Source organism: Ochlerotatus camptorhynchus, unplaced genomic scaffold (genome assembly GCF_037179485.1).
Source record: "Ochlerotatus camptorhynchus isolate MF236.1 unplaced genomic scaffold, CSIRO-AGI_Acam_v1.1 ptg000624l, whole genome shotgun sequence".
In the NCBI taxonomy this organism is placed as follows: domain Eukaryota; kingdom Metazoa; phylum Arthropoda; class Insecta; order Diptera; family Culicidae; genus Ochlerotatus; species Ochlerotatus camptorhynchus.
The window spans coordinates 379,035-393,150 of NW_027041103.1; the positions used below are offsets into that span (position 1 = coordinate 379,035).

General features: G+C 34.8%; 1 protein-coding gene across 3 annotated transcripts in view; it reads left to right on the top strand.

The window, feature by feature from the left end:
• Positions 1-14,116, top strand: part of NAAT1 (Nutrient Amino Acid Transporter 1) — a 53,787-nt gene that overhangs the window by 22,670 nt on the left and 17,001 nt on the right. Inside the window, exons 5-9 of one of the 3 annotated variants that reach the window (XM_065237463.1) lie at positions 8,140-8,410; positions 8,500-8,603; positions 11,870-12,059; positions 12,124-12,191; positions 12,248-12,356. In XM_065237463.1, coding sequence (XP_065093535.1) covers positions 8,140-8,410; positions 8,500-8,603; positions 11,870-12,059; positions 12,124-12,191; positions 12,248-12,356 — 742 coding nt within the window. Of the gene's footprint in view, positions 1-8,139; positions 8,411-8,499; positions 8,604-8,692; positions 8,797-11,869; positions 12,060-12,123; positions 12,192-12,247; positions 12,357-14,116 lie in introns of all 3 variants that reach the window. The other 2 variants (XM_065237462.1, XM_065237464.1) reach the window with 2 other exon arrangements.

Below are 14,116 nucleotides of genomic sequence, written 5' to 3' on the forward strand. Positions count from 1 at the left end.
GTAAGGCCATTTTCTTGCAAACCGAAGTCCGCAAAGGCAAACCAACATAATGAACAGGTAGAGGGAAATTCTCCTCTACCCGATTGTGGTTTAGGTTTGCGAATGAAGGTTTCGGTTCGCGAGAAAATATCTTTACAAAATGGAGTTAAGGCCATTTCAATTGTTGGTATTGATATCATTTGAAGCCCCCAGGTGTACAGATAAAGTGTTATTATGGGCCACCATAACTCCACATTGTCATTGGATTTTAGAAACCAGCAAGTCATGAAGCGAATCTACAACGAAAATGTTCATTCTTCTAAAAACCATTGGAGACCAGGAATGAAATCTAGCTGGACATAATTAATAACTAAAACGAAGCATTTCCGAGACTTGGTGTTTTTAGCAATTTTTTCTTTATAATGGGGACTATCTATTGACAGAAGCCGATAATTCGGAAATCAACCGCCACGTTGAAAATTTAATTTTGAAAAAAAAACGAAAAATAGGGTTTTCATTCATTATACATATTTTTATTAATAACCATGTAAGGTAATATGTTTCCCTGATGAATCGCACAATTTTGCACCAAAGTAGATTTCTGTGCTGAACATTTTTTTCCTTGATTTGATTTCCGTCGATCTTGTTTTCCGTGCTGAGCACAATGCTACCGACGCCAGGAAGCCAGCTCCCACACCTGGACCCTACCCCTATCGATCCATCAACTCATGAACCGGAGACCAACAGCGTTACTTACCTTCCGAAGGAAGACGTGATCCGAGATGTTATGCCTCAAAACATCCCGGCGGCGGCGCCTGGGATTGAACCCAGGCCTGCTGGGGTGAGAGGTAATCACGCTTATCCCTACACCACCGGCGTCGCTGTCTGTAAAGTTGCACAGGGTATAATAATTTTATGAAATTGAATCATATTCTGAGAATAGCCCAGCAAACAATTTGAGCTGATTAAAAGCTGAATAAGCTATTTTTTAGCTGAGGAAGCATAATTTTGCCTGAATAAGCTCTTATTCAACTTTAAATGTTTGTTGGGAGTTCTAAGACGCAAACCAAAAATCTATTAGAATGAATTTTAGTTCATTTAGCATATCATCCTCTGTTCATGAACATCGCAACGAATGTTAGAAATTGACCATGCAAGTGATGTAATGATTTTTTGTCTTTTTTATTTCGTGTTCTATCTACGCTTTCGACCAGTACCAGTAAGCTTGTAGAACGACGCACATTGTAGAACATTGTAGAACGACGCACACACTTTCCTCGAATCTCTCCAGCAGAAAAAGCATACGAAGTCGAGTATGCGAGAAAATGAGCGCTTCATATTTGCTTTTAGGCTATCCATATTCAGAAGCATGGAGAGAGCAGTGGAGAAAGCACAGGTCTGATAATCGCAACGTTCGTGGTTCGAGTCAAGTCGGTGGTCTATTCCTATTTTTTCGACATAATTAATTTACCTCACTAATACACTCTACATTTTTCGTTATCCAATTTTCTTGCATTGAACCGCAGCTAGGTATATCGCTGTGTATTCTTGGTTCATGCGGTCTCCACTAACATCCTCTGATGATGAATCCCACATAATTGTAAGCGAATCGTACATCTCCCGGTTCGGTGAAGATAATTCTTAAACGTGAATTTAAAACTTTTAAATTCCAAAAAAAATCGGGGGAATAATACAAAAGAATATTGAATAGAATTATGATCATGCAGTGAATGTTGGTGAGAATTATTAAATATTTATTAGTATTGTTTGGTGAATTCTGAACATTGTCTGTTGCTATGCAACAGTGTGGAAATTTTAGAATATTTTTTTGGATTTCATTAAGAATATAATATAATTCTAAGCCTTCTCGCAAAATATTCGATAGGAATTATCAAAGTAATGGGGTGACATAGACATGGTTTTTCAAAGCAGGTCTTACCTTATTTCAAATATGGCTAATTAATTAGAGTTATATTGTAGAAATAATTTAGCATCCTGTATCAACTAAGCATTAAATTAATTTCCATTCATGATTAATCAAATTTTAACTCAGCATTCAGCCGATCACTTGGCCTCAAATAACCTATCACAACAAATGGAAAATCTCTATTTCGAAGCTTGATTTTGATGAAAACACTTCGCAAAATACATGTAGCTGAAAAGGCATATAAACCATTGCAAAACTGGTAGTTGAATGTGGCCGAATTGTTCGTCAGTTTGGATGATAAATCAGTAAAGATCCGATATCAGCAGAAGATTGTGACGTGTCCCTAATTATTATGAGTTTCCTGTTAAACTGTGGTGTTTCATAAAACTGTTTCACATGAACGAAAAAGGGTCGTCATAAGTCGTTAGGTAAGTGTTAACAGTCCATACAAGTTTTTAAACATGTGTATTAGACTGATGCACAATTTGAAATCTTTACTCCACAGTGCTCAAACGGTTCCAAATTGGGTTCTGATTAGCTTCCCAAAATTTGAACTCATTTGGTAAGAAACTGACTTCGCACAAACCATTTGAAGTTTATATGGAAATTATTATGGGAAAATCAAACTTTTTGATCATTGCATTCTAAATAGGCTTTTTCCATATTGCACTGTTGAACATAGCTATTATGGGATTTTTTCACCTTCAACTTTGCGGAAAATCGTTTTTCAGTCTTGACGCCTGACGCCTAAATAGAAATTAATTGTTTGAGAGATTGATATAGTCATTGACAAAATCAAGCAGCTGTTTTGCGGGCATCACTGTACTATATTCTGCAGTGTTACATAGTAGCCATGATTGGTGTGCTCTATAGTCCATTCTAGGTGCGCGAGTATTGATGGTCGGAAAGTGAGGATAACAACAACAAATCAACACCCCTGGCTGGAACGAACCATAACAACAGGATAACAAACCTCGCACTTGAAAATGGGAACACCATTGTTGCCTGCTGAACAGTTAATTGAGTGTAATCATATGTCGTTTTCGTTTCGAACACCGAAAAAATGCAGGGTGTAGCTATCGGTTGCACCTTTGTTTACAAACAAATGATGATGAGCTGTCAATAACTCGCGCTTATTGCTGCTTACACTACACCGGTGTAGTGTAGCAAAAACGAAAACGACAATAGACACCAGCGACTTAAAGCATTAATGAGCCGGCACCGGTGATGTAATGGTAAGCGTGACTGCTTTCTCACCCCAATGGGTCTGGATTCAGTCCCAGCCGAGGTCGGTGTGATATTAATCTACCTGTGAATTCAATTTACTAAGTGATATAAGATCATCGATCAAACTGATTGAAATATAGGTTTGTTTTTATTTTGAAGAAATGAAAACTTATTGATAACATTTTTTGATTTTGAATCTTGATATCAACCAATATTATTTCAAAACATTCAGATTACTAAATTTTATATCATGATATCAAAATAATAACTATTTTTTTTGTTTTCCTACCGTAGTTATAATAACATATTGATTACTTATTTTGTTTACAATTAAAGAAATTACTAATATCAAAACCCATACATGGATTTTTTATCAAGAAAACATGATTTGTTATCTTTTTGATATCCTTCATCCATATCTCATTTTTGTTATGATTACTGTTAACTCGACCACACGGTAGGCAAATTTGTTATCACGAACGGTTATATCAAAATTTCAAACTTAGTTTTCATTTTTTTTTTTTATTCTCTGCTCGGGATAAGCATTAATTTTATTGAAAAGTGGTCTTCAAAAAAATTTTAGTGAGAGAATTTTGCGCATGCAAAACTATCATTTTTTAAAGCCGTGCGATATGGTGAATTTTTAGATAGATATGAACAACAAAATTGGTAAAAACGATAATAATTTCCATTATAAGGTTATTTGACGACTGGATTTGGATTTTAGTGCAACGTTTTTTTTTCAGGTTCTGGTAGTCTTAATAACAGCAAAAACGGTTTTGCTTCTACGTCCGACGGTTTTAACCAATCTTATAGATTAGAGGCACGTTTTCTTGTTACTGTGCAGTAGTGCCCTACATTTTGTTGGCCACTGCATAGTAACAATAAACCGTGCCTCTAATCCTTTAGAATTTTTAAATATATAGCCGAATCCGTCGGATGATAGAAAAACCATTTTTGCTGTTATTTAGACTGCCAGAACCGAAAAAACGTTGCAAGCAATTTCTATATAAACTTCAAATGGTTTGTGCCAAATCAGTTTCTTCCTAAACGAGTTTCCTAAATTTTGGGGGCTAATCACGACCCAATTTTGAACCGTTTGAGCACTGTGGAGCGAAAATTTCACATTTTGCATCAGTTTAAGGTGTATGGATGATTGTCAAGTTAGACGGTTCTAAAATCCCTTACCCTCCTTGTAGAAGCTGTTTATGGACAGCACATTTTACCAACTAAATCTCAAATAAAACAATTAATAATTTGATTTATGTCTTCCCAGAAAAATTTACATCATTTAACGCGTTTCACCATGGGGAATGAGATATGCTTCGTCACAGGGGAAGAGGGGGAGTGTAAAAATTGTTTTTTTTTAGTTGCGTAATTTGTGAACTGATTCTACATCGTGTTTTTATCTCTCAGAAAAAGTTCAATGAGTTGTAACTTTTGAGAATGTGCATCAAAATTCTTCAAATAGTGGCTGCTGGTAGATCAACTAACTGCTTTTGTTGTGAATAAATTTTAGTCATATTAATAGCTTTTCAAAGATTGACTTCAGTTCATTATACTTCAAGAAACAGGGCAGTCAAATGAGAAGACTTTTACTAGAATGGCTCAAACTTCATATAGACTCATCAAATGAAGCCCAATTCTACTTGTAATTTACTCTGGATTTTTTCTTTAGTTTTTATTGCCTATAATTTAAAATTATCATCAGAATTCTATTGAAATTCTTCTCAGAATGTCTATGAGTTCATTCTCAGAACTTTTTAAATACTACTCAAAATACCCCTAAACCTTATCATACCTTTGTGGAATTCTCTAGGAATGCTCTAACAATTTATTAAATTGCTATTCAGAACCCCTTAAAAATTTCCATAATATCCAATTCTCTTTGATTCAGTGTTGTATTAACCACCCTGCCGTTAATGGTGGGCTAAAGTCAGGGCTTATAATTTGGAGGGGGCCCCGACTCAGAGATATCAATCATAATGTATGTGAAAATATTGGATTGCGACTCTTTAGGGTTGGAGTGAATTAGGCGAGTGAATTAAAATAAGATATTGCCAATCCGTTTATTACAGCTCTTGAAACACCCACTTTGGTGAAGTTTAAATGAATTTTAATTAATTCTGCATTTAAGTTAATTCTGTAATGTTAACGTCTGGTTAAGTTTCGTACTAAGTTTATCCAATGCACCAACACTAGAAAATCATCTCGTGCTGATAGTTAGCCTGAATTGTAATCCAGAAATTGTAATGCTGATTTATTAGATATTTTTCTGTTAATGGTGTCGCAACTTGTTAAAAACTGAGTTTAACTTTTCATCTTAGGTTAAAAATAGCTCTCCTTTTCATTTAAAAAATAGACTCAAAAGATACACACTATGAACTGTCATAAAATTGCTCAAATTAATCATGAAGGTTATGAACATGATTTGTGAATGTCAAAAGCATAAATATGTTGTTGAAAAGGATGACAACATTTGCTGTACAAAATAATTAATAACGTAGGGGAAACAGTCCTATTATTGCGGTACGTTAGAAGCGTTAGGAGCCTATTGTTGTGTATGGAGACCTCCATACACAACCATAGGTTTCTAACGCTTCTAACGTACCGCAATAATAGGACTGTTTCCCTTACATAGGTATGTACTGAAATCGGTTTTCTCAAATGTGAGAATTATCCTCAGGATATTTAATGCAATGATGACCACCAATTGCTCAGGATAGCAGTCATTTTCAAAATTAATTTAAAGTGAAACATTATTTCAGGGATGCTATGAACCAGACTTAATTTATTGTTTGATTAAAAATTGGTTTCAACACTTTTCTTAAAAAAAATTCTCAAGCACGAGAAATCGTTTACGAATATAATTTAGTGAAATTTAATCTACACTCCCGAAGGTAAGTTTTGGGTCACCCAAAAAAATGCATTTTCATGTTCATATCTCTGTCATTTACGTACCATTTTCGTTCTCCTTAGGTCATTTGAAAGGTATTTAATGAAACTTACTTCGTATATAAATGGTTCAAAATATTTTACAGCTTTTGTATACTAAAATTACAACATTTAATGTTACAACATATTTCAAAATTTATACTGAATAATCATGAATGATTCTCTTAGAATTGGGACGGCCAAATTTTGAAATAAAAGGGGTGGTAGACCCTTATTCAACACCCAACGGGCTCCAGTTGACAACATTTGGTGTAAAATTTTGAAAATTTTTAAATCATGGAAATATGTATTCAAGTTTGGGATCAGCCTGCAAACAAAACCTGAAAAAATTTTTTGGTCATTATCATATTTTAAAATTTCATAAATTAAAATTTCATGGCTAATCATATTTTTTAAAATTAAAATTTTCCCTTAACTTACAATAGCGAAACACCATACTGTGGGATGACCCCAAATATTTGGTCGGTTACTTGAATAAATATTCTTATGAATTAAATTTTTCCTCCAAATTTTCAACAAAGTTGCCATGTGTATAGAATAAGGTTTCGACTGTTACTTTCGCTTCATAATTTTACAAAACTAATTCAGAAGACATCAGTTGTGCATCTTCAGAGTAAATTTTGAAAAATGTTATAACTTTGGTCCAGTAGTTAGTATTCAAAATTTGAAAATTATTGCATTTTGTACAGAATGCCACAGAAATTCTTATTTTTGGAATTATCTTTCGAAATGTCGTTCTATTCTTTTCAAAAATCCCTTAATAATTCTTCTGTTTCTTAGACACCTGAAATACTTCTGTAAGTCCCATCGAATGGATTTTTTTTTTAAGTTTTAGTCGTAGTATTCGAATCCTGAATATTACAACAAATTGCAGAAACTTTAATATATTTCATCCCACGGCAAAAAGTCTCTCTACTAAAGGAATAAAAAAGAAGTTTCTTTTTATTTTCTTTTTTCATTTAAAAATTTCGCATTTGCATTTTTGATTAACCTGAATCTATTATTTGTTTTTTTAATTCAAGGATACATACTAAAAAATAATTTTAGAAATAATTTTTACTATCCAATATTCGGTCTAATGAACCATGCAGCCCAATAACGTTCAATCTAGTAACCTTCGAAGAAAATTAATGACTCAACGACTCAAAGGAATGTCCAGTCTCTATGCTACTGGTGGACGCACAATTGTTCCATGGGGTATAGAAAATTTAGACTTGAAGCTTAAGGTGATTCCTTGTAGAGTCCACAAATGGCCGCCACATAGGCTATAAATGCACTTCCACCTCGAATTTTCAATTACACAAATCTCGGAAATTAAAGTTCCGTTTCACTTGAAATTGCTACTGCATGTATGCTACAGCGCAGCAAACGTGGAGTAACAGTTTCGGTGTAGTACATGTCGTGGAAGCTGATATTTGTGCACTTACAGTTTCGAAGTAGTAGCGAGAATAAGGATCTCACAGCGAACCACTTTAATGATATTTACAGATTATTGATCATGCAAATTTTTTAAAAAGGTTTGGAAAATTTGTGATACTGAGTAAGGAGGGAACAGTACCCGCCCTGTCCCCATCTGGCTACGGCTATGGTAAGCTCTACCAAAATTTATCCTACACAGCTAAAAAAAAGTAGTGTAAATTTCCGTTACTATGATGCACATAAATGGAGCGTCATAATCATACAAATTTACATTATAGATCGTGTAAATTTATGAGACATGTCATGCAATATTCCATATATTGTATGCAACTTTCCACCTTTGTTTGCAACATTTCTTGCAAGCTGCTAGTTTACGTGAAAAGGAAGTTTACATGCATGGATGACATCACCAGTAAAATTCAGATTTTTTTTAGTGTGTAGGATTGATTCCCGATCAGATCATTCCGATTTTTCGAAAACATTTACCAAAGCTCGCATGCAGCGACGGAAAATTTAATACAGGTTGGACCACCATAAATGTGATGTAGTCTGTAATTGCCTTAGTTTTTATACTAACATCTACTGCAAGTAAAGTACTAAATCAAATGCTGTCATGAAATGTTCCCTTGTAGAGATATCGTACTAAGAGAGAAAGAAAGCATCGACGACGGCATCGGCGCGCCAGACTGGAAGCTCACACTCTGGCTATTGCTGGCATGGATTATTATCTTCTTGGTGCTCGTGCGTGGTGTGAAAAGCTCCGGGAAGGCTGCCTACTTTTTGGCGATATTTCCCTATGTCGTGATGATAATCATCCTGATTCGTGCACTTACGCTTGAAGGAGCCATCGATGGAGTGATATTCTTCATCAAACCGCAATGGGGCGAATTACTCAATCCAAAGGTAAGTTAACGCATTTAGCCAACTAGAATTAGAATATCAAAATCTAAAGCACGAAAGTTGAGCTAATGCTTCTCGCATCATCGAACCAGGTGTGGAAGGAAGCAGTGGTTCAGTGCTTTTTCTCACTAGCAGTTGGAATGGGACCGGTCATTATGTACTCCTCGTATAATAATTTCAAACACGACTCCTATAGGTAGGTGTACTGGTCCTGTCTAATGACTAAAATGTTTTGTGACTAACATATTCTTTCAGTAATTCTTTGTCATATATTTCATCTACTAGGTATGGTACTCTGCTACTACCCAGTTGTTCTTTTCGCTCTCTGTAGGCATGGGATGTGTTATAATGTTCTCATCTTACAATAATTTTCATCACAATATATATAGGTAAGAAATATCATTTCTTTAACAATACTAATCATTTGTAACAAGTAAATAATTTTAATTTTCACATCAGTTATCATTTGTATTGTTTTTGTTCATATTTTGAATACTGAAATCTGGAACATTAAGCTATTGTCCAGAGATTTTATCCTGATTTATTAAAAACACATAGGAGAAACGCTCATATAGTTGCGGTACGTTAGAAGCGTTAGGTTCCTAAAGTTTGCATGGAGACACAATACACAGCTATAGGAACCTAACGCTTCTAACGTACCGCATCTATAGGAGCGTTTACCCTATCAATCGGATTGGATTTTTTTCAAAAAAGCACACAGCCTAAATCTGTAATATTCAACAACTTTGTTTGCTATGCATGTGTTTTGGACGTCTATACTGCCGTTATACGCATAACTGTCCCATGTTCTATGCAATCCTTATGCACCGTGGGACTCTTATGCGTAGAACGGCAGTATAGACCACATAACAAAAAAAAGTTGATGTATATTACATCAAAACTACTGCACATACGTACGTCATTCCATCGCTTGTGTAGTATTACGTTGTACGATGTACACAGATTTTGTAATATTGTATCTACTTTTTTAAATCACATTAATATTTGATAGGGTAAACGCTCCTATAGTTTCGGTACGTTAGAAGCGTTAGGTTCCTATAGTTTTGTATTGAGTCTCCATGCACAACTATAGGAACCTAACGCTTCTAACGTACCACAACTATAGGAGCGTTTCCCCTATTAATATAAGAAAATATAATAATTTCCCTAAGTATGATTTAGCGATTAGCAATCTTAGTGCCAACCTCTGCAAAGTGCTTTAAGTTTATGAATGTTTAAGAAATTAAATTATTAATTATTTTTCAGAATGTAGGTTACAGAATATGAACCTTGATATAAAAAGACATTACTATAAACACCGTTGTGCAGGGTTTCTTTGAGTAATCATTGGTTAACTCTTCTTAGAGAAAGATGAACGTACCTAGGTAAAAAAAGTTGATTAATCCGATGGGAATTGCCTTTGTCATATATATTCAAATAGTTTACCATTACTGACTACTCACGGGGTATTGAAACAAGAATATTATCGAACTTTCATGAGCCTCGCATTTTTTTTTTCGTTAAAAGTTATGCAATAGGATTAGAAACAAGATGCGGTAGGTCACTTAATTAAATTAAATTATTCTTAATTTAACTTCAGATAAACAAATCATGTGTGCACAAATTCGGACAATTTTGCCGTCAAATTAAAGATACATTCTTCTAAACGAATCAGTTTACCTAATTATTTCATTTTGTCCTACAGTTCCGAAAAATGGCCGGAACATTTCAAACTAAACCACAAGACGTTTGTCTTGCTAAATTTTGATCTTGGGCCCCTGTACAATAGATTTATGTCCTTAACAGAGAGGAAAAAATAGTTTTGTGATGTCCTTGTATTGCTCTCGTTTTGGTGTTTTAATGGTTAATTGTGAGCAAAACATTCCTCATTGCTCTCAATGATAACTAAAGAAGACTCTTTTATGCATGAGTGAGAAAAAATTTGCGAAATTTTTAATTAAAAAATTACAGCAAAATCAAATTAATTCTTTATTTAAAAATCAAAAACTGGAATCAAATTATGTCTTTAAATTATGTGTGATGTTGAAAGCAAACCAAAGTCTTGTTTTCATTTTGCGTTCATTTTTATGCTCGACTTTTTTTTATCTAGTTCGTTTATTTTTAAGGCTCAATCGCGTTAGCTTTACAGAGGCGATAATTCATTATTCTTTGTTTGTAACAAAATTTACTTTATTCTATGTCTAGTCGAAGTTGGGCCGAATGCTCGCGGCTTACTCGAGGTTAGAGGGGTACATTATCGAAGGATAGGAAAAGGGGGAGGAGCTTGGGGGTAGGGTTTCGTTGTCCATCAGAGCGATGTCGCCAGTATGAACGGTAGTGTGGTTCTAGATTCGTCTGGAGTTCGACCGGCTATGGTGACCAGTGGGCGACTATGAGACTCATCGAGACGGGGGACAAGGTAAACAAAAGCTAATAAAGAGATACAAAAGACAAACGAATTAAATTCTTATACTAGACATTTGCAGAAACACATAAATCGACTGCATATAGAAGAGATCTTATACTCGGCTTTGCTTAGGGACTGCTTTAGATTTTCTCTGAATGCCCAAATATTAGTGCATAAATGGGGATAAATTATGTTTTTAATTTTTAACTTTTATTGGGGAGATTTTTAGTCGTAGGCTAGTTCATCTCGATAAATTTTAAGTATAAGTGCAAGAAAACCGTGTACATATACGCGCACCTATACTTATAATTTACCCAAATGAGCAAACGTCAAAAAAATCTGTAGTTGAGATGTCACCCAAGCGAACTCCCAACTTAACAGCACCCCAACAGTAAAACATGATATTTCAATTAATTCTAAGATGCCTTAAGCATCATTTAATATCTGGCTCTATTTTGTAATTGTTTAACCCTAAAAAATATCAATACACATTTCAATTGTATGAACTATGATTGTTCAAATCATACATAAATTAATCACACATACAAAAATCAGTGGATAAGTTTGAGAGGTGTTTGCTTATTTTTGCCCGTTGCAAGCCTAGCTACGATTTGCAAAAATTGGTGGGTCGAACAAAATATCTGCATCAAGATATTGCAATGCTTCACGCAGAGATATGCTTTTTAAATTCATGCCTAATAGCAATTGCATTGATACAAAAATATTCTATTTATCATTATTTCATGTGGAATGTATCGTGAATGTACAAAATGGTTGTAAGATCAATTAAGTGTTCGTTGATTCTACAAACTGTTTTTTTAATGTGACATTTTTTCTACGCGTGGTATTCATAAACGTCAGTTGAGGAAAGATTGAAATTACAAAATATAAAAGCGTTTTTAAATAAACAGATTGCAAAGCTTGTCAAATTCCAATATTTTACTCCAAATGATTGTGTTCAATATAGCACACCAAATCCAAAGAAACCCGGCATGACGGCATTTGAAAGAGGTTGAAAGGTTTTCAACAAACATTTTATAATCAATCCTTTTCAGAGATGCAATGATCGTGACAACACTGGATACTTTTACTAGTTTATTAGGAGGCATAACGATTTTCAGTATCCTGGGAAATCTCGCACACAATCTGGGAATCGAGGATATTTCCAAAGTAGTCAAAAGCGGCACTGGCCTAGCGTTTATCTCGTATCCAGACGCAATCGCAAAATTTGATGTTGTTCCACAGGTAATTTATAAGACATACCACAGAGCCAATAATTATTGAACTTTTTTTTATATATATAATGCAGCTCTTCTCAGTACTGTTCTTCTTCATGTTATTCGTCCTAGGTGTAGGATCGGCAGTCGCTCTACAAAGGTACATTAATTTGAAATTGATACAGTTCTTAATACTCATTCTATAATTTTTATCAGCTCGATAATCACTGCATTTTGGGATTCCTTCCCAAAACAGAAGTATTGGCATATTGCGCTAATTTTATCTTGCGTTGGTTTTTGCACGGGCTTGGTGTACATTACTCCGGTAAGTATTGTTTGTTTCGCCATACATTTTTTTAAGCTTTATTAGTGAGACTATTAGCTTTTTGGCTAGTTCATCTCGTATTTTCATCATACAAAATTCCAATGAAAAAACACGAACCAATCTCCGACTGAATGGTAAAGTTAGAATTTGATATTTTTCGTTGTTATTTCGATCTTTAGGATTTTTGTTCAGGTAGAGGAACTGGGTGTAATACGCGCCAGTGAGGTAATATAACCATCGACCATTTTTCAAGCACTTTTGAAGCAGCAACTTATATGAAAATTTCACTAAATTGTAGATCAGCTGCCCACCAATAAGTTGTAAATGCTGTAGATTATATTATCCCGCGGAGGTGAATCAGCCAAAGGCTGAAAGCCTCATTAATAAAGAAAGCTAGACTAAACTATATTACCCCGCTGGTGCGTTTTACACCTTTTTCCCCTATACTGACTACTCAGAAATATTTGTAGATGCAAGTAAACAAATATAAGTAAGCTCTTTAATGTATCACAACTAATGATACAAGTGTAGCAGCTGTCAGAATCTAGAACGGATTTTGATTTGGATTTGTTCTGTTCTTCAACAGATAAGTGCACCAGTTTTGGCCATAGTTGTTGGCCATACCACAGAAAAACTATTGAATCACAATCTTCGTGCGTTTTGTGTGCGTTATGTAAATGTAACGCGTTGAATAAGATTTGAATCAATAATCTCAACTCAACTTAAGATCTCGCAAGATCAAGTAGATGTTTTTTCTGCTTTATTATTGTGATTATTAGCCGTTGGCTAGTTCATCGAAAACCGTGACAAGCATCAATTTTATAATACGTGCAATCAATTTACGTAGAATAGGGATTAATAATGAAGGTAAGATGGAGAATACTTTCATAGAGCATTGAATAAATTTCGATCGTAAATAATATTAGGTAGGTAGGGTGATTTGGAAGATATAGGGTGATTCGGACCATCAGAAATCACAAGTGTGCATAAAACTTTGTTAAAATCGGCTAATAATCTGTAAATTCAAAGGGTGTCGATAATACCCCCAGTGTAGGTTTTACCTGGATTTCCCCTATTAGAAACTTTTTAGTATTATTTTTAAAAAATGCCTAGTATATATTTTTTCTTGACTTGTTTTCCGTACTGAATACCAATGCTACCGATGTAAGGGGAGCATCTCCCACACCTGGACCCTACCTATCAACCCATCAACTCATGGACCGGGGACCAACGGCTTTACTTCCCTTCCGAAAGAAGGCGTGATCAGAGATTTTATGCCTCAGAACATCCCGGCGGCGCCGACTGGGATTGAACCCAGGACCATTGAAGTGAGAAGCAATCATGCTTACCACAACACCACAGGCGCCGCTGTCTAGTATAATGTCAAAATGATTATTTTGTTATGGCATGGTAATCAATTCTTATGACAAAGGGAACACTTAAAAATACTGAATATTTCTAAGTCATACTTGGAACGTTGCTCAATTTGTAGAAAATTAAGATGCCCTGGGTGACGATCTTGCCAGCATAATCAATCACGATTATAAAATATGTGTCTAATAGTTCGTTCAAACTATAGCTGATATCACGTGTGTCTTGCAATGAGCACTCATTTAGCAAATTTTCATCAGAAATCATATGTATGACTTTTGATATCAAGATAGCCTATATTACATGATATCAACTATAACAGAAAATTCAGTCTGAATGTACTACAATTGTTACACGGACGAGGAATTCGAGTCATAATTGATTCGACT